Source organism: Amblyomma mixtum, chromosome 10, assembly GCF_055824585.1.
Source record: "Amblyomma mixtum isolate Tamu chromosome 10, ASM5582458v1, whole genome shotgun sequence".
NCBI classification, from domain to species: Eukaryota; Metazoa; Arthropoda; class Arachnida; order Ixodida; family Ixodidae; genus Amblyomma; species Amblyomma mixtum.
Genome location: NC_143021.1, coordinates 46,408,399 through 46,428,847, shown reverse-complemented (window position 1 = coordinate 46,428,847; position 20,449 = coordinate 46,408,399). Strand labels below are relative to the sequence as shown.

The window sequence follows — 20,449 nt, the reverse complement described above, 5'->3', positions numbered from 1 at the left end:
AAGAGATAGGTGGGCACCTGGGAGGCCGAGCGGTAGCTTTTTTAGGGGGTCCACGGTGGCTCAGGGCGTAGGGGTAGGTATGAGCGGTGTAGTAAATGTAACAATGGCGGCTGAGCCCAACAAAATGGCCATTAGGAGGCCCAGAAATAAAACTACGAAAAAGAAATTTAACGCCAGGATCAGTTACATAAACATGCAAGGGGCTAGAAAGAGAGCGAAATGGCTAGAAATAGAACAGCAGTTAAAGGACGAAGCAGTAGGTGTGTACGCTTTATGCGAGACACATCTGAGGGATCTAGAAGATCCACCTTTAATCGATGGCTATATATGGGAAGGGTGCAACAGAACAACAACGGAGAAGAAGGGAGGAGGAGTAGGTATGCTGATACATCAAGGAACAAATTGGCAAAGGATAAAATCAACTTGCAAAGAACATGTCTGGGTATCAGGTACAATTGCTGGCAAAAGGACATGGCTAGGGGTAGTTTATTTAGAGACCGGGGACAAATTCAGGCAAGAAAACAACGATCTAGTTAAGTGCATCAATGACGATATAAAGCAGATTGGAGACGGTGTCGATATTATTTTGCTTGGAGACATGAACGGCCACATCGAGGATCTGGATGGACACACAGATTGTAACGGGAAGTTAATGCTAGACTTGTGTGAGCGGCACAACCTAGTTATTGTCAACAGAGAAACTAAATGTGAGGGACAAATCACGTGGGAATCCCGTAACAGGCAAACAACCATTGACTACTGTCTAATGTCGCAGGGCATCTATAGCAAGCTCGCAATAATGGAAATAGACGAAGAGGGGAAGTACAGCCTAGGAAGTGATCATAAACGTATTAGTCTACAGTTGGGAGCCCTAGTCAAAAGAGAAATGCAGCGAAGTCAAAAAGACAACGCAAAATTAAACGATGAACAAATAGCGCTAATATCAACCGAAATAGAAGAACTAATCGAGAAACGCCCCATGGCAAAGTGGGATTATAATCAGTTAGAACTGCTCATCGCTACAAAAATGAAACAAGTGAAAGGAGTAAACCACTGGAGAGGAAAGAGGAAGCCACGAAGCTGGTGGAATATGGAAATTAAGGAGGCCATCGAACAACGACGGGTGGCATCAAGGGAACACAGAGAAGCAAAGAAGGCGCAGTTATCTGAAGAGGAAATACGCGAAAAATTGTAATCTTATCGACAAAAGAAACAGCAAGTTCAGGCTCTAGTTCAGGCTAAAATGAAGCAGTCCTCTGATAAATGGCTGGGTGAAGTTCGCGAGGCAAATAAAGGGGGGCCAAGAAAATTCCGGAACCATATAAGCTGCTTGGGAAAAACAAATAAAAGAACGCAGGAACAGATTATAGATGCAGAGGGAAAATGTTTAGAGGGAGACGATGCTGTGAACTACATTACATCATTTATAGCTGCTTCTTTTAGCAACTACAATGGGGTAATCTTCCCAAGTGAGGCGGCAACACAGGACAGCACAATAGAGAACAGCTTAGAACTGACTAGCCTTAACTGGGAAAAGGCGGAAGCGAATATTCCTAAAACCACACCCGCAGGGATAGACGAAATTCCAATTAAGCTGATTAATGAACTTGGCCCAAGAAGCAAGGAAGCGCTGATAAAAGCATTGGAGACAGTCACAACAAATCAGCAAATCCCACACAGCTGGAGACAGAGTAAAATGAATTTGATTTATAAAGGGAAAGGAGATAAGATGAACATCAAATCCTACCGTCCGATTACGATAACGTCTGTTATGTACAGGCTGGCCATGCAAGCGGTGAAATTAAAAATGCTGGCATGGGTAGAAGGTAATCGGATACTCGGAGAACTTCATAATGGGTTCAGAAGGGGTAGGCGTTTAGATGATAGCCTGTTCGTGCTTACCCAATGCATAGAAATAGCTAAGGCGGAAAACAGACCTCTGTTTTTAGCCTTTCTGGACATAAGCGGTGCATACGATAACGTGAACAGGGAATTCCTGTGGAGCATACTGAAAGATTTAGGTATCGGTCATGACGTAATTGATTTTCTACAGGAAATCTACCGAGATAATGAAGTTGAAATTACATGGGAAGGGAAAAAAAGTACCACAACTGTGGGGGTGCACAAAGGATTAAGGCAAGGTTGTCCTCTATCACCGCTGCTGTTCATGCTTTACGTGATAAATATGGAAAGAAGGCTAGAAGAAAGTAATCTAGGTTATAATCTGTCGTACAGATTAGGCGGAAATGTAGTTGAGCAGCGAATCCCGGGTTTAATGTATGCGGACGATATTGTACTGTTAGCAGATAGGCAGGAAGATTTACAAACTTTGGTTAATTGCTGTGGAGACGAAGGAGACGCTCTAGGATTCAGTTTTAGCGCAACTAAATAAGGTGTGATGGTTTTTAACGATACAACTGACCAGGTGCTTACAATACAAGGCCACGAAATACCCAAAGTGGCCGCATACAAATACCTCGGGATATGGCTAAACGAAGGGCAGACATACACGGAAAAGCACGAACAGGCTCTTAGGGCAAAAGGACGAAGAGACGCCGGGATAATGAAACATTATGGGGGTACAACAAATATGAAGTACTAAGAGGTATTTGGAAAGGAATAATGGTGCCGGGACTTACTTTCGGCAATGCGGTTCTGTGCTTAAGGACAGAAGTTCAGTCGAGATTAGACGTAAATCAGAGAGCGGTTGGAAGATTAGCCCTAGATGCCCAGGGCAATACCACAAACGAGGCAGTACAAGGGATATGGGCTGGGCATCGTTCGAAGCACGGGAAGCTAAGAGTAAAATTCTATATGAGGAACGCCTGAGGAAATTGGACGATAACAGGTCGGCAGCTAAGGTATTTAAATATTTATACAGAAAGAGCGTTGACTCACAGTGGCGGAAAAGAACTAGAAAACTAACCAGTAAGTATGGAGGTCATGAGGACGGAGAAAGAAAGAGCATTAAACGACAGGTTAAAAACGCGGAAGTTAAAAATTGGATGAATTCAATGGAAAAGAAACATAGTGTAGAACTATATCGATGCTGGAAAAGGGAGATCAGGAAAGAATTTTTCTATGATAACTCAAGAGGCAGTGCCCTACTTTTTGAAGCTAGGTCAGGGTGTCTTAGAACGCGCAGCTACAAAAAGAAATTTAACGAAGAAGATGACACATGTGCAGTGTGTGGTAGATCTGTGGAAACAATTGAACACCTCATAATCAAATGTGACGGTATCCATCCAGATGTCGATGCAGGCGCAGTCACTCTTCCTGAGGCCCTAGGGTTTAAAGATAACAATGGTCATGTAAATAAATATGCAGTGGAAGTCAGCAAAAAGCGATTGGAGGATTGGTGGCTGAAAAGCAGAGATGTGGCATAAGGTTAGAATTGTAGGAAACCGTAGGTAAAGATGGTGGCGATTCTTAATGAGAATTGCCAACACAATAAACAAAAATAAAGAAGAAAAGCTGAGCATGGTGGCAATTGCCACCACCCCGTTTCAAAGGGGGCGCTCCTATGCATCCATCCATCCATCCATCGTAAGGTTAGAGGACGCGGCTCTAAATCGCGCCTTCCAGCACGTTTGTAGATGCAAAAAGGCATTCACAGTGCGAGTGAAAAACATCTGAAGCCTCGCTTCTTTTTACCCAGGCACATGTAAGCACTGGCCAAGCATGAAAGCCCAGGTTAAGTGATGCGTGGTTCCAAGGTAAATAAATACCCCTGCCGCACAGCAGATTTAATGACAGTCCCATCGAATGACGTCCGTTCCAAATGAAGTTATTTTGCTGCCACATGGGAAAATATAATGTCAATCGATGAAAACGACACTAGGTATCGAATGAGTTTACGGAACTCATTATCCAGCGATCTCCGAGCTAATGTGTCACCTCGACACCAGAGACACATTGCAAAAACCTCACAAGCACTGTAACATTTCTGTATCTGTATAATTGTGTGGTCGTTCATTTATATTATTGCATTAGGCGGTGCATTCACTGATAAGCGCATAAGGAAGGACGAAGACGAAGCTCGTGAGTTTTGAAGAAGAGGACGGTCGAGCAGTGTCGGCTGGCGCCTGCAGTAAACGCCTGTAGTTTGGAAGCCCTGTCTTCCGTGTCCGCTCTCTGCAATCCCAAGTGGAACTGTCCCGTAACAACATATATAAAAATGCCAAATACCATTAGGAAAAATAAAGCTCACTCTAGCTGCCAGCCTTACAAGGTTAACATTGACAATATGGCGACGCCCTACGCGCCCGCTTCGGACCAAGTACTGCGTCGCCGCTCGATTCTTCGAAGCGATAGCTTGCTATAAAATTTAAGAATTTCTTGATGTTAAGCCTAACTATCTACGGTGTACACTGTCGTCATAACAACGACCCCGGGTGAAGTACTTCTACAACTTTTGACTACAATCTACAGTTTGATTTGTTCCAATTTGTTTACACTTTAAAAAAAAACAAAGCCTTCGAATGCATCCATTACTGCCGTTAATAAAACAGAAAAATGTTTCTTCGACACACACTTTAGGAGCTTTGACTTGCTGTCACTAGATGGCGCCACAGTACGTTATGCTTCTCGGGCGCTACGCTAGCCACTCCCAACCACCGTGCTCCCAACTAAAACTGTCGTTGTGAGGACGGGTGGCAGTGCGCGTAAGCTGAGCCCGTAGTGCCCGTAGCGTGCGCAAAGGCAGCTAACACTGCGTAATTTCACCACAGAGAGCATTGTGACGTCCGCCATCTGCCTGCCACCGCTGGCTGAGCTTTGAGTTGGCTTGGACTCGTGGTAGATAGCAGTGATCAACACATTATTGAAATGAGGATTAAGATTTTAAAATCGGTTTCCATTCGCAAAGCAATTCCATTGGCAACGTATTGAAGCATGCGTCGAAATTTTTGTATGCTGTACTCTCTTTCCACCGTAACCGCCATCATTTGCAAATTGCATTTGTTTTCGCCGTGTAGCAAAACGCAGAAAAAATGTCATTAAGTCAAAGAAATCTCATTCGCTGAGAATGACATTAAATTTGCCGCGTGGCCGGGGTATAAATCTACATTAACGTAAATCTCGTTTTATACTGACGGCAAAAAAAATTACAGGGGAATTAACACACTATATCGTGGCGTTTGCGCACTGCTGAAAACACAAGTTAGTCGCCTGTCCCCTTGGTAGCAGCAGTAGTTGGGGTTAATTGACGTAGCGGTGGCCACACAAGCTGGGGATCGTTATAAAGGCAGGGCAGGAAGATGGTATTAATCTACGACACAAAACCAAGTGACCAACGGTTGAGGGGCAGTATCAGTGTACTTAGCCCTCGTTTCGACAAAAGCATTTCGTCCGGGCAAAGCGTTCGCCAATGGTATACCCGATGACCCGGGGAGAGAGATAAGTGTGTGAATTGGAGGGAATGAAGTCGAAAATCTCTTGTGCAGACAGCATGGCTGCTAAAGAAGATGGACTGCAAAACTGTGAAAAATAAAAATTCCAGTTCAGCCAAACTAATTGTAATTGGTAGGAGGGTGGGGAGGTAGCTAGTGCAGATTTGAAAAGCTGTTAGGCCAGTGACGGGGAGCTGCGACAGGTGGCGTGGTATGTGCAGGTTTTCAAAACAACTGAGCGGCCTGGTCGGAGTAAATAACAAAAAACAGACCACTCCCTCACTCCCTCCCTCTATATAAAAATGCAGGGTGGGAGAGAAGGGCATCTGAAAAACGATAGCAGGAGGTGCTAAGCTTTATACTTGACTCTGCTAGCATAATTTAGAATCCTTACAAGCAATATAAAATAGACAGAGATGAGGCCATCTAAAAGAAAGCCAGTATATTTATCAACCGCCGTTATGACTACCAGTTCTCGCCGTCGTCAGCCATGTATTTGCGGGTCAGCGGGACTCATAAGTCCCACTTTTTTTTTGAGGGGATGTTTGTAGCGCGACAAAAAACATTCAAGGGACAGAAGACGAACGGGATAAGCGCTGTGGCTGTTTCCAGCCACTTTTTTCATGGTCATGTTTTGCTTTTTGAGCTGAAAACCGCATAATTCATTTCGCTTAAACTTCCACTGCACCATCGTGGACCCGCGGCACTTATGTGGAGCGGGGAGTCCTTTCTAAAGGACTCACCTACTGTCTGCAACATCGTGGATGTCCAAGGAAGTTGTTTTAATACCGATGTTGAGTGTAGCGGCGCGCTTAGAGCACGGACGTTCGTCTCAAGCGAACCGTTACACTTGCGCGCTGCGTGCTGTTTTCAGCACATTTTGGCGCTGTTTCCAGCCGGTTCACTAGGAACGATGAGTTTCAAAAGTTTTCTTTGTACTGACTAAGTCTTAGAGGTGCTTTATACATCGTTTCCATTTGTCCTGTGTGTACTGTTTGCAAAAAAAAAATTGCAAAGTCAAATTCACCATTTCTCAGCAATAGATTTCATGAAGCATATCCAGTCTAACGTTGTTTTGCCGCTCATTGGCGCACGGGAGTTTCATTTTGCTTCATGCACGGAAGTCTCTTCTGTGCAGGAAGTAGTTGAGCTGGTGTTCAGACTCCTGGACTACTTATGTGGTAGTGAAATCCATGCTGACAGCGCGGACAATGTGGATGATGCAAATCCATCGTTAGCGACTCATATGTCCCACTTTTTTCGTGGTTACACTGACTTTTGAGGTCAAAACCGCTGGAATCAATTTCATTTTAACTTTTACTGCCACCTCGTAGATGTTCAACGAAGTTGTCTTGATGGCTGTGTACAAGATAGCCGAGCGGAGGCAGCACATACCTGTGTCCCAAGCGAACCGATCGCCTTAGGTGCGTTCCATGCTGTTTTCAGTGAAATTAATACATATGCCAGAGCGCTGTGCAACAGCATCACCATTCCAAGCAAGCAATGTTGATCTGAGTTACATGCACACTACATCAAGCACAGCGTCCACCGACGCACCACCTGCATTACGGAAGAAAGTGACGAGGTGCGCTTCTGCAACGTGCATCGGTGGACGCTTTTATTGAAGTAGTGTGCATGTAACTGGGGTCAGTTGCGTGGAGTGATGGTGTGCATGTACAGCGCTTTATTTTAATGGAATTTTATTGCAGGAGGTGAGGACTGGATCGACCGACCGACGGACGGACGGACGGACGCTGCTCTACACTGGGCGAGAATGAACCCGTATCAAGTCCTTCAGAACCTCTCCGGGGTCCACATTCGGTGCCAAAGGCACTTGCGGCTCTTCGTTTGCAGCGCCTGCTCATTGTTTTCCTCTTATATGCGGCATAGAATCGGTGCCTGTTGAAAGGGATACGGACATTCTGCCGGCGCCACCATGGCACGCACCCTAGCATCTTCGTCTGGCTACTGCTCTGCGAGCCCCTTCCGAGCAAACGGCTACGTTTGTCGGTGACAATTTCAGGTGCCTCGTAAACACGACGCCTCCTTCAAGATCATTTCACGGGACTTGCTATCTTTAGGTGACAGACACCCGCTAGTCTTGAACCTCATTTATTGCACGCCCTTGAGTATGTGCTAGCTGCTTTCTCATTTACAGGCTTTCAGGAATTAACCTAAATGCTGTCAGCAAGTACGCTACTTCCCAAAATATCTGTCCTTCACATTTCTGTCCTGTGGAGGCAATTATTGAAGAAATGGGTATTAATTCGTTTTGCTGGGTGTTCCTGAGACGCGCCTCATAAAAGAACAGCAATCATTCCGCGCTCAGTCTTGATGATCCTGGAGTCCACGTACCCCCCACAGAAGCCAATTTCCTCACTCAAAGGATCACCAATAGGCAGGAGGAATTTTATCTATTTACTAACGCGTCACTCTAATTGATTTTATATTACCCATTGATTACAGACACCGGCAGATATTTGGCGTGCCCGGCTGTCACTGGGTTGGCCTCTATTAAAGCGCTGCCGCCGTTGGTACGATCGAATCTGCCAAGTGGCGGTCAGCGAGCGATGCAAGAGATGTTACCTGCTGCGACGACGTGCTCAGGAACCTGACCACGCAGCCAGTGAGCTTTCCCTGTTCGGACTGCAGCGCGCTGCATGCGGCGACAAATGACCGGCCCGGCTGCACACCTGCAGCAGTGCAAAAGCCCCGCCCGGTTCGGGAGTCATTGAGATACAGCGCAGTGTGTACGTACAGGGTTGGTCAAAAGTTCCCAGGCCATAGGGTCTATTTGCAGGCCATATTTCATCCTGACATTTATGATGCTGATAAAGCTACCAAGGCTCTCAGAGGTTAGAACGATACTTGTTCTACCCTCTAGAGGTACTTCGAGCTTCGGTGATGTCGTAACATCCTGACTATGCGGCTCAAAAGCAGACCCTGTGGCCCGGAAACTTTTAACCGACCCTGTACTTACCTTGCGCTGGGGAAAATAAACCACGCAACATGCACCGAATTGGCTCTTTTACATGCTCTTCTGCCAATCGGACACCGAACAAAACTAGGTGATGTCGCCTTTGATGCTGTAGTTTCACATATCATTTCCGTTTTCAGAGTTCTTGTAAACTAGCGCAACGACTCGAAGCCAAACAATGAAGGGACAAAACACAGCGCTGAACTATCAACAGAATGGTTTTGTCCAGGACATCATTGCTTAAGTACACGCTGGTATCGCAGAAAAACAGAAATATATAGAGAATGTCTAGTTCCACAAGCTAATCATTCCGAGCGTGCGAAAGATTTGTCGATGCACGTAATCTAGGATATCAAGTATTCGTGCTCTTTCTTCGTGTTGTCAACAGAAGGAGTGATTATGCATCCGTACCCAGACTCATAATCTCTGACGCCTCAATTATCTCTCTGGTGAGCTGCTCTTTTCTTTTTGCTATAATTTTGCTCTGCTCGAACATTGATCGGCACGAACAATCACGACAATGAATTCAGCTTATGGCGGACGGCATTCTTCACATTACTCTTGTACTCCTTAAGTCTTCCATTTAAACAACGACCAGTTTGGCCGACGTACGATCGACCACAATACAATGGAATTGAAACTACAAATTGTTCCGGCACTGAGCGTATTTCTTCTCAGGCTTCTTCGTGCACACAGGAATATCGTGACATGTTTTTTTCAGGCCTATTTACACGCGCGCATAAAGACCTCAATTTCACAGGGGCTCAAAAAACAACTCCAGCTCGAATTCCCATTTTTTCAGATTGTGGGATAGAACATGAATGTACGGAATAGCGAACATATTTTTTCCCCGGCTGACTTGGTGGAACATGGCGCCAAGTTTCAACTTCTTCAGCGTACCCTCCGCCACCGAAGCCATCATGTGGAGAGGGTATCCTACTGCAACAAGCCTTTCAATCTGGCATGAAAAACTGTGCGTCGAAATGATTTCGCCTACAAGATTTCTTCCTGGCATTGAGGAAACAAGACTCGGAAATGCCTCGTTTCACTAGGATAGAGTGTGAAGAGCTGCATGGAAGTAAAGGCTTTCTGCTTCTCGGTTCAAAGGCCCAGCAAACATGAAAATAATTAAAAAACAGGGTGAAGTCTAGGAACTTAGTTGTGTCATTAACAGGCACTTCATAAGTTAGTTCCAGTAGCGAAAGAGCGTCTGCAAAAAGAGAACAAAGTTCAGTCACCTCTGCAGGATGACCTGCCGGTTCACATTCAAGGAAAATAAAGTAACCGTCTACAAAGCGCCTACAATCGTCTAGAATCGTCTGTATTTCTAGTAAAAGGGCTCTATTTCTTCGTCCTGCCTCACCGAACCGTCTGGTTTTATACACGTCATCGCAAATGCCTCGTGTACATCGCGAATGCTTGGCTTCTGCATTCGAAAGCGCATTCTGTCTCCTGAGGTGCTGGGCTTGTTTGTGGGCTTTCAGCCTTCAGTTAGCGATGGCATAAAGATATGCAAGTTCCTGAGGGCCGAATGGCAACGTCACGTGAGGCTGTACAAGGACCACGTGAGGCTTCTTCTCTAGTCTTCAAGCCGGAAGGGAGATTAGAAACAGCGCGTTGGCACGAAATCAGCTCGCTCACTAGCAGCACCACGGAGGCTCTGTGGCAACGACTTTTCACTACTTCGAGGGTGCGTTGCAAAGGAAACTAGCAGAGATGCTCAACAACGTCGAAGGTGTGCCTATTCCCGAGGGTATCCTGCGAGTCTGACGTTTTGGTCCCAAGTGTGCTGTTGAGCCAAGAATGCAACCTCCTGAGCTAATTTCTATGGTAAGGCGGGTTGCCCGATGTGTTGAGGAACAGCCGGCCAGTAGATGTGTTTCCGACGGAGTGGATGTTGTGCTGCGTTCGGTACCTCACGGGAAAAAACCCCCGATTGCTAAGGCTGTTCGATTTATGCGGGATAACAATCTGGTTTTGCTAACCGCTTACATAGAAGGGGTCTTCGCAGAACTTTCAAAGATAGCTTTAAGCAGCAAGCAGGCGTAGCAGTTAGCAAGGTATTCAAAGAGAGAACAAGCAGCTGTCTCATAAAGAACAAACGGAAGGGAAAACAGTTGTGCAAAAGGCTCAATTTAAAGCCGTTGGTGTCTTCAATAGAGAAATGCCATAAAGTGCGCCTGAGCTTATTTTTTACAGCAATAACGCATAAAGTAGACGTACCTTTAAGGGTGATTATTTCAGAAAATGAAGCGTGGCAAAAGTGCCTGTGTTGGTTTTTACAAAAAAACCTAACTCTCCTAACCATATTGAAGTAAAAATGTTATAGCGCAAACAAAGACACGGACAAGAGATACGAAACACACACACAAGCGCTAACTGTCAACTGGATTTCTTCGTCAAAAGCCGCACCTGTTAGAGGCTGAAGGATCGCAAGAGAAAAAATATGACACAAAAAATGACAAAAAACAAAAACAAGGGTTGTGTCACAGCCATCAAATCGCATCACACTTCCGTTTATCATCCATCTAATCAACAGGTAGCTGCATTAGAATATATCAATCTCTGCCTGGAACAGAGATAAAAAAGGTTCGCTGATACACTCGCTGCCAAGTTTCTGTATGTGGTAGGCTTCTAGGCTTATCCGTGCTGTCCTGTCTATACTTTTACCAAGAACCTTTGTCTCCTCAAACCGGGCCACACATGCTCCACACTTACTTACATCCCTATTGAAAAATCTCATATATATGTGTCATATGTGTCTGGTTCATACGAGATTATGGAATATGTGTCATATGTGTGATATGTGTCATATGTGTGATATGCGTCATATGTGTCTGGTTTACAATTATTGGGAAAGGAAAGGGAAGGGCTGGGGTGGAATTTTAAGACAATTAACAATAAAATAGCTTCCTTTGAAGTTAGCGAACTAAAGAATAAAAAAAAAAAATTTGGACGCGAAAAAAAAATAACGGGTGGGTCCGGATTCGAACCACTGACCTAAAGATCTACAGCTCACTACACTAACTACTACACCATGGCTAACTTTTTTTTTCTTTATTGCATGGAAGAACTTCCGTAGAAAGGAGGAAAACTTCAATCAGGATGGTTCGCGTCTCAAGTTACCGGGCTGCTTAATAGGAGCCCGCCATAGCCCTAACTCAACACTGCATCCCCATCAAAGCATCAAAATTCAGGGAGGCCCACACATGCATCTAGGCACGGCAGCCAGCTTGGAGGTTCTTCGCGTGCAGCATATACACTCCTCACCAAAGCACACTGTTCACGAAACACAGATTTGGACGATCTTGGTGGCTCGGCATGTCTGTCCATCATACGGCTTTTCCAAAGACTGAATAGTCCCATCAACATAAACAGATCATAAGGCACAACAGTTTTTGTCAACAGGCAGAAATCTAATAGTGTATGGCGTAATTTCAATGTCCTTCTTAAGAGTTCGTTGTCATCATCATCATCATCAACCTGACTACACCCACTGCAGGGCAAAGGCCTCTCCCATGTCTCTCCAATTAACCCTGTCCTTTGCTAGTTGCCGCCACTGTATCCCCGCAAACTTCTTAATCTCATCCGCCCACCTAACTTTCTGCCGTCCCCTGCTACGTTTGCTTTCTCTTGGAATCCACTCCGTTACCCTTAAGGACCAGCGGTTATCTTGCCTTCGCATTACATGCCCTGCCCAAGCCCACTTCTTCCTCTTGATTTCAACTAGGATGTCATTAACCCGCGTTTGTTCCCTCACCCACTCCGCCCTCTTCCGATCTCTTAACGTTACACCTATCATTTTCCTTTCCATAGCTCGCTGCGTTGTTCTGAACTTAAGCTGCACCCTCTTTGTTAGCCTCCACGTTTCTGCCCCATAGGTGAGTACCGGTAGGATACAGCTGTTATATACTTTTCTCTTCATGGATATTGGTAAGCTACCATTCATGACCTGAGAGAACCTGCCATACGCGCTCCACCCCATTCTTATTCTTCTAGTTATTTCCCTCTCATGATCCGGATCTGCGGTCACTACCTGCCCTAAGTAGACATATTCTCTTACTACTTCTAGCACCTCGCTACCAATTGCGAACTGCTGTTCCCTTGCAAGGCTATTGAACATTACTTTGGTTTTCTGCATGTTAATTCTTAGCCCCACCATTCTACTCTGCCTGTCTAGCTGATTGATCATGCTTTGCAGTTCTTGTCCTGAGTGGCTTAGCAAGGCAATGTCATCAGCGAATCGCAAATTACTCAGGTATTCTCCATTAACTCTTATCCCCAACTCTTCCCATTCCAGTCCCCGGAATACCTCCTGTAAGCAGGCAGTGAAGAGCATTGGCGAGATCGTGTCTCCCTGCCTGACACCTTTCCGTATTGGAATTTTATTGCTGACTTATGGAGAACTATAGGAGTTCGTTGTAGTATGTCCCAAAAGAACATGGCATCACGGCACAGGATGAAGCAATGATCAGTTTTCTCAGGCACGTTACACAGACGGCAATTCACATTCCAGGGTACAAACATCCCCTTGTCATTAAGAAATGTCTTGACAGGCAGCGTCGCTGTGTGTAGTTTGAAAAAGAACGTTTTAGCGGCTGCCTGAATGCACATCCTCCTAACACGCTTTAGAACACTGATGTCCAAAGACCCCATATAAGGCTGCCGATACAAAGGTGTAGAGAACAAAGACTCAGTGAGAGCCTGGGTCATCTGTTTTCTCGAGAGGCTATACAGGTAATCTAAAGAGAAGCGCACAGTGAGGAAATTGAAAGTGTCAGCAACCTCCTTAAGGAATCCCCATAAAGTCCCCTCACGAGCCTGCACAGTCCGTGCGAATAAGTAAGGCAAATGAAAACTAAGCCGCCTAATGAGCACAGCTACCAGAAACGGGTGGTTTGCCGATTTGAAAAAGAAAAAACGGGAAACAAGTTGATGCATGAACAGGTGAACAAGGCCCACTCCACCTCCCTCTAAGGGAAGGAACAAGTTGTCACGCCTCATGGGCTCCCATTGAGAGCGCCAAACGAGTGTTGCAAATATTCTGTGTATTGCTTGCACCTTCCTCCTCGCACAATGCAGGACTTGAAGGACATACGCGAGCTTTGCACACAAAAATATGTTACAGACCTGTGCCCTCGCAAACACTGAGAGTTCCCTACCCATCCAAGCCTGTGTTTGCCGCCGTAGAGTTACAATTTGTGAATCCCAGTAGGCTGTACTGATGCGAACTTGGTGCAGCGGAACGCCTAGGTACTCAAGAGGGCTACAGTCCCAGCATATGCCACCGAACTGGCTTGGCCTAGTTCCCCAGTAACCTAATCAAAAGCCCTTGGATTTCTCTAAATTAAGAGCCGCGCCTGATACATCGCAGAACTGTTTAGTTAAGTTTAGAGCCTCAAGTACACTCTTTTTGTCAGAACAAAAGAGGGCGACATCATCAGCGTAGGCTAAAACTTTAACTTCACATTGAGCCAGAGAGAAACCGCGGATAGCTGCGCTGTTAATTATACTGAGACAGAGGGGTTCCAGATATAGGGCAAACAACAATGGAGACAGTGGATATCCTTGACGAACAGATGCTTCTAGTGGTATTGGTTTTGTTAGCTCCTGATTAACCATAACCCTTGTATAGGAGTTCTTATAGCACAGCCTTATGCCTTTGAGCAAGACGTCACCAATATTTGCATACTCCAAGACCGCGAACAAGAAATCGTGCCGAACTTTATCAAACGCCTTCGCCAAGTCAATTTGAATCAGAGCTACTTGGCCTGTCTCATCTGATACTGGCTCTAATACTGAACGTGCAATATGGATATGTGTTTGAATACTGCGGCCTCTAATACCACAGACCTGATGCGAACCTATCAAGTCCTTAATGACGAGCTGCAGACGACTGTTAAGAATCTTGGCAAAAATTTTGTAATCAACATTGCAGAGAGAAATTGGACGATATCCCTCAACAGTTTTCAACCGATTAATATCTTTGCTTTTGGGAATTAATATTGTTTGCCCAGAATAGAAAGTGGGAGGCAGGACACCCACAAAATAAGATGCTTGAAAAACTTGCATCAAAACAGGCACTAGGCAAGGCGAAAATGTTTTATAGAATTCGCTACTAATACCATCTGGCCCAGGAGATTTGTGGCTCTGCAGGGCAGAAAAGGCTAATTGAATTTCATCCAAAGTGATAGGTCCCTTCACTATAGCACACTTCTCATCGTCAAGTCGAGGGAAGTTTCCGAGTAAGGAACTGCAATCGAAACCCTGATTTGGATCTTCGCAACTGCCAAACAGCTTCCGATAATAGTCGAAGAAAGCAGCAAGAATACCAGGCGCATCGCTGTATGTGCAATCACCATACTGAATTTCCAATATTTCATTCGCAAGAGCATTCTCTCTTTCATCACTCAGGGCCCGACGAGAAGGTTGCTCATCAAGAAACCTGCGGGACCTAGATCGTATCAAGGCCCCCTTATATCTTTCTGTCGCAAATTGTTGAAGCTCTGCTTTTACGTTATTAACTTGGCAATTGAGGCCTCAGCAAGAATCGCTTTCCTGAAGAGACACCACCTTCGTGAGCTTGGGCGCACCCTAACGGAGCTACATGAGCTAGAGAGGGTAAGCCCGGGTGCCTATCTCGAAGAGTTCACACCACGGCTAACACGCAGAACTATAACGTTATATTTGGATGACAAGACTTACGCTATGCTTCCCACTACTTTAGAATTCGACGGTTAGGTGCGAGGTCAAATATTTATTTGTAAGGTTTAAGGAGCTGAACTACAGCCGATTGCACTTCCACTGATATTGTGAATCTTGATGTGCTCTGGGATAAGCACTGAAAGATCTGATATTTGTATGTATTTTAATTTTCACAGCGCCTGCACCATTCATCGTAGTACTCTCATTGCGCACCTATTGTTAACTACAGTCGGAGCTCTTGCATGAAAATACCTGGCGTTATTCGCTCAACAGCTCAACTAAGCCCAGAAGGCAATATTTGCCTTCTAGCTGAACGTTTGTCCAAGCACATTGGAAACGCCTAACGTCATACTGTTTGGATAGGCGCTGTTTACAACAAGAGGGCACAAGCAGAGAATCAGGGAGAAAAATATTTGAAACAGGCCAAGAGTTTTTTTTATGCGTTGGTTGGGCACTTGTTAATCGCTTATTCATCCCTTCTTTTCCGCGTGTTTCAAACAGCAAGGCCCACTCTATAAGAGGCACTCATCAGCGGCTATCTGTTTCGCACGAGATTGGTGTAAGCTGATATGACGCATATCGGAGCTCTTGTGTACGCACGACTGTCGCGTGTCAGTTGAGGTATGCCACATATGTAATAAATGCATAGAAGTCATATTTCCGTAGCGCGTGAACTACTATATATGCAGCACATGTGTTCATCTGTGACATTTGTGACGCGTATGAGCTCGTACGTGACACATACGAACTCGTATGAAGCATATGTGCTGATACGAGGCGCATTTGTCGACACATATGGCTCATATGATGAGTCCATACGAGGCACATATGTGGCACATATGAACTCGTATGAAGCCTATATGTGTTCATATGAGGCACATATACTGACACATATAACTCATATGGGCTGCATACGAGTTCATATGAGGCACATGTACTGACACATATAACTCATACGGGCTGCATACAAGTTCATATGAGGCACATATACTGACACATATAACTCATATGGGCTGCATACGAGTTCATACGAGACACATATCTGACACATATAGCTCGTATGTAACACATATGGAATGATATGAGACACATACGAGGTCTGTTAGAAAAGTATCCGACCTTTGGCCGAAGAAAAAAAGCTGGCATACCTGGAGCGTTGCAAACCTAATAACCTTCAAAGTAGTCTCCTTGGGGCTCCATATACATCTCCCAGTGGTGTTGCCAATGTTAAAAGTATTCCGAAAAGGTCCTTTTCGGAATGGAATTTAGCTCTGCTATCGTTGCAGCCATAATATCCTTTCTTTTCTGAAATCGCGCTCCTTTCAATGGCCTCTTGATTTTAGGAAACAGCCAGAAGTCGTAGGGCGACATATCAGGAGATTAAGAAGCCTATTGAACTACAGGAGTCTGGTTTTTCGCCAGAAAAGTCTGAATCTAATGCGAGGAATGTGCAGGAGCAATGCCGCGAGGGATGCGTCAATTTCTTGTTGACCTCAATTCCGGTCTCTTGCGCCGTACAGCACCAACTAGGCGATGGAGGACATCCCTGTAGTACTCTTTAGTCATTCTTTGATCCTGTGGGGTGCGTACTCGTGGTGTGCCACACAAAGGGAGTCAAAAAAGAATAAAGTCAAGAAAAGGAAAAATAAATAAGAAATCAGAACAAACAAAAATAAGAATAAGATATGAAAATTAAAAAATAAGAAAAGGAGCAAAAACAAAAATAAACAAAATATGAGAAATAAAAAATCTCCGCCTCTCCCGTAAACCAGAGTAGAGTAAGCATGAAATGTTTACGGGCCTAATGTCATCTCGGTGGACACCCGAACAGCACCGTACAGGAAGGGAGGAACGCCACCACCCGTTCAGCGCAATGCCTTGCCATTTGAACGCAAGGTTTCTTGAGGAAAGGAAATGGCGCAGTAATTCTCTGCCATCTCGCTGGACACCCGAACCGCACCGTAAAGGAAGGGAGGAACGCCACCACCCGTTCGGCGCGATGCCTTGCCCTTTGAACGCAGCGCTTCTCCCCCGGATCACGTATGACAACGAAGTGTAACGTGGCATTTATGTGCTTTTTGCACGCGTTATTAGAAATCGGAAATTATAATTCCGTGCATTATCAAACCCACAGCTCCACTGATATCTTGATAAACATTGAGAAGGCACTGGCAGTAGTTATTTTTTGTCTCATTTGGAGACCAACCGGCGCTTGCATGCCGGTCGCGTAGGAGGGCTTAGAGAGTCTCGTTAAATCTCGTTAAGTCTCGTACGGTGCCCGGATGTTCTCGTTTCAGAGCCCGGATGACTGGAATTCAGTGCCCGGATGAGTGGATTTCAGTGCCCGGATGACTGGAATTCAGTGCCCGGATGACTAGAATTCAGTGCCCGGATGAGTGGATTTCAGTGCCCGGATGAAGGCTCTCGGTCTCGGCGTGACGTCACCACACTGCCGACAACGGGAGCTAAAAGCATTTCATGCTTAAAAAGCAGTCAGCATCACTTTGACATTACTGCGCACTTGGCGGGCCTTCTTTGTTCTTGGTGACGTGGAATGCGTCCTCTGTGACGACTGCGATTTGGTTTCCGGGTCGTACCCGTACACCAAAGACTCGTCACTAGTGATTACGGCGTCGGTGAAGTCAGGGTAACTGTTTGTGGAATCCAGGGGTGGTATTCTGCCGGTGTCGCCTTTTGCGACATGTCGCATATGGGCGGGGCCTAAAAAAGTGCTTACAGATGCTCGAAGAAACGGAAAAAGCCGCCGGCACTTTCGTCTGCGGTGCATTCATTTACTCCGAGAAGCGACAATTTACCACTGCTGATTCACTAGCAGCAGTAGTTTCGTATCTTTTATAGCAAGAATATTTGCCATCACATGACGTCTAATGTTCAAAAAAACATTTGCAAATTTAATATAAACTCGCTTTACTTCATTTAAGTCTATAAAACACCGCGAAAAAGCTCCAAATCTATTTTTCTTTCGTTCCGGACGGTTGTGCTAGGTTTCGGCTGCGTTTCGGGCAGTTGCAGACGGTAGCAGTGTAGCTGGAGGTCCCATTAGGCTTGCGCGCTCCAGAATCGAGAGCGTATCTAAAAAACTAGGCTGAATTGCAGCTTAAACTTTATCGTCGAAGCAAGGTAAGTCATAGCGAAAAATAACAACACCAGTAGTTGCCGGTAAACATGCCGACCGGAATCGCAAGGACTGCTGAATTGGCTAAAGCGGGCGGCTCTCGCTTGAAAGGACGTCGCCATGTTTTCACGCCAAGGGCGCGAAAGCCGCAACTGCCGATTGCGTTCGTACGCTAACGGTAGCCCGTCGCCCGCGCGAATCGCTTCAGCGCATTCCGTTGTTCGACTAAGCGTAGTAAATTGGGGCGACGTCACGATGACGTAGCAGGAAGGCGGGTCCGTGTCGTCACGCCGCCGTCACCGCGGCTCGAGCCAATCAGCGAAGAGCGAATGCGACATGTCGCAAAAGGCGACACCGGGAGAATACCACCCCAGCATCTCCCGTGAGACTTCAACACGAAGCTGCTTTTTCTCCACCGTCAGCAGCTTCGGCACGAATTTCGCCGCAACTCTCTCCATGGCCAAATCTTCGGTGATAATGGAATGTGCAGAAAAATTGCTGATGTCCACTTCTTCCGCAATTTCTCGGATAGTCACACAACAGTCCCGCTTCACTACAGCGTTCACTTCGGCAATTACCTGGTAATTTAGGCATGTTGATGGCCGACCGGAGCGTGGCTTTCTCTCCACAGATGTGCGGCCGTCTTTAAACCAGTTGCACCACTGCTTAATCTGTGTGCTGCTCATAGCATCATCACCGAAAGCCGTGTGAATATTTCAAATCGTTTCCACTTGGCTATCGCCAAGTTTCTGGCAAAATTTGAGGTAGTAGCGCTGCTCCTCTCGCTCCGCCATTTTCCTTGCAACAAAAAACCGACGAGAGCACTGCGCACTGCCTCACTCAAACGCTGCTTCCCAGCGACTGACGCTATCGGCAGGCGGGAAAAAATTCGTGCATGCGCACGAGGGTGCAAGGTCGGCTGCTGTAAGCGCGCTTGTTTCATATCCATCAGGTGTTCGCAAAAAAAATAAAGTCTGATACTTTTCTAACAGACCTCGTATGAATTCATATGAGATTTTTCGATAGGGATGTGCAGCAAGATGCTTGTATTTATCGTTTTTGTTTTCTAAATTTAGGGCGTGTTCCCCTAGACGGTCGTTGACACAACGTCCAGTTTGGCCTACATAAAACTTTCCACAAGACGGGAATGGAATAAACCCCTCTAGTGGAACACCTTACAAACGGCTGCTGATGCTTTTTCAGGCACTCGCGCTTTTTTGCACTGCAAATACGCGGACAAAGCTTTCCGAACTTTTTGGGAGCCGAGAACAAAACAGGTACTCCATGTTAGGAGAAGGTAAGTGACGCCAACCAAGTAAAATACAGGAAAAACACGACGTTTCGGGACCGGCTCGGCCCCTTCTTCACGGTGTGACTACGGGCGAGCGCAGCTTGGCTTTTTAAGCCCCTGTGTGGAGGACCTGCGGGTCAATGGCCGCAGCCCATGGACGTAGGATGAGGGGAGAGTCCCCAGGGAACGATTAACATTCTCTCGTGTTTGCTGTATGTGCCACGACTCGAGTAGAAGCCTCCTGCGTGGGTTAGCTTCCGTTTCCAATACAATGGTGCTGTCGAAGTCAATTGGGTGGTCACACCCTTCACAGTGTTCGGCCACGGCGCTGCGTTGACGATTCATGTGACGGACGTCCGCTTTGTGTTGGTTCATCCTTTCCGCGAAGTTCTTCGTCTCCCCTATGTACGACGCCGGGCAGACGGAACACGGAATTTTGTACACGACGCCCTGGGCCTTTTCTCTGGGCTGCCGGTTTTTTGGGCGGGGGAGAAGGCGACCGATAGTGCTGGTCGGTTTGTGCGTTGTCAGCACCCCTTCTTTTCCGAGAATGCGACCGAGCGTCTCGCTCACGCCTCTCACGTAGGGGATGCAAACACGTTTCCGCTTCTGGCATGCGTCTGAGGAAATAATAGACCGGATTTTGTTTTGCCTTTCTTGTTTCCTGATAATGCGCCGGATGAATGAGCTTGGGTAGCCGTTCTTTTGGAGGTCAGAAATGACTCGGTTCTTCTCCTTCCTTTTATCTTCACTTGAGGAACATATGGAGTCGGCTCTCTTCAGTAATGACGTCACGACAGATGCTTTGTGCGGGATGGGATGGTTCGAATCGAAATGTAGGTACCGTCCTGTGTGGGTTGGCTTCCTGTGCACCGAGGACTGCAGGCCTTTGTCGTGCCTTGTAAGTAGGACATCCAGAAAAGGCAGGCTGCCCTGCTGTTCATGTTCAA

At 46.1% G+C, this 20,449-nt stretch overlaps 1 protein-coding gene across 1 annotated transcript in view; it reads right to left on the bottom strand.

Moving 5' to 3' along the window:
- Nucleotides 1-20,449, bottom strand: part of LOC149325696 (uncharacterized) — a 343,155-nt gene that overhangs the window by 7,203 nt on the left and 315,503 nt on the right. The window contains exon 8 of the mRNA XM_089564368.1: nt 7,977-8,083. Coding sequence (XP_089420494.1) covers nt 7,977-8,083 — 107 coding nt within the window. The remainder of the gene's footprint in view (nt 1-7,976; nt 8,084-20,449) is intronic.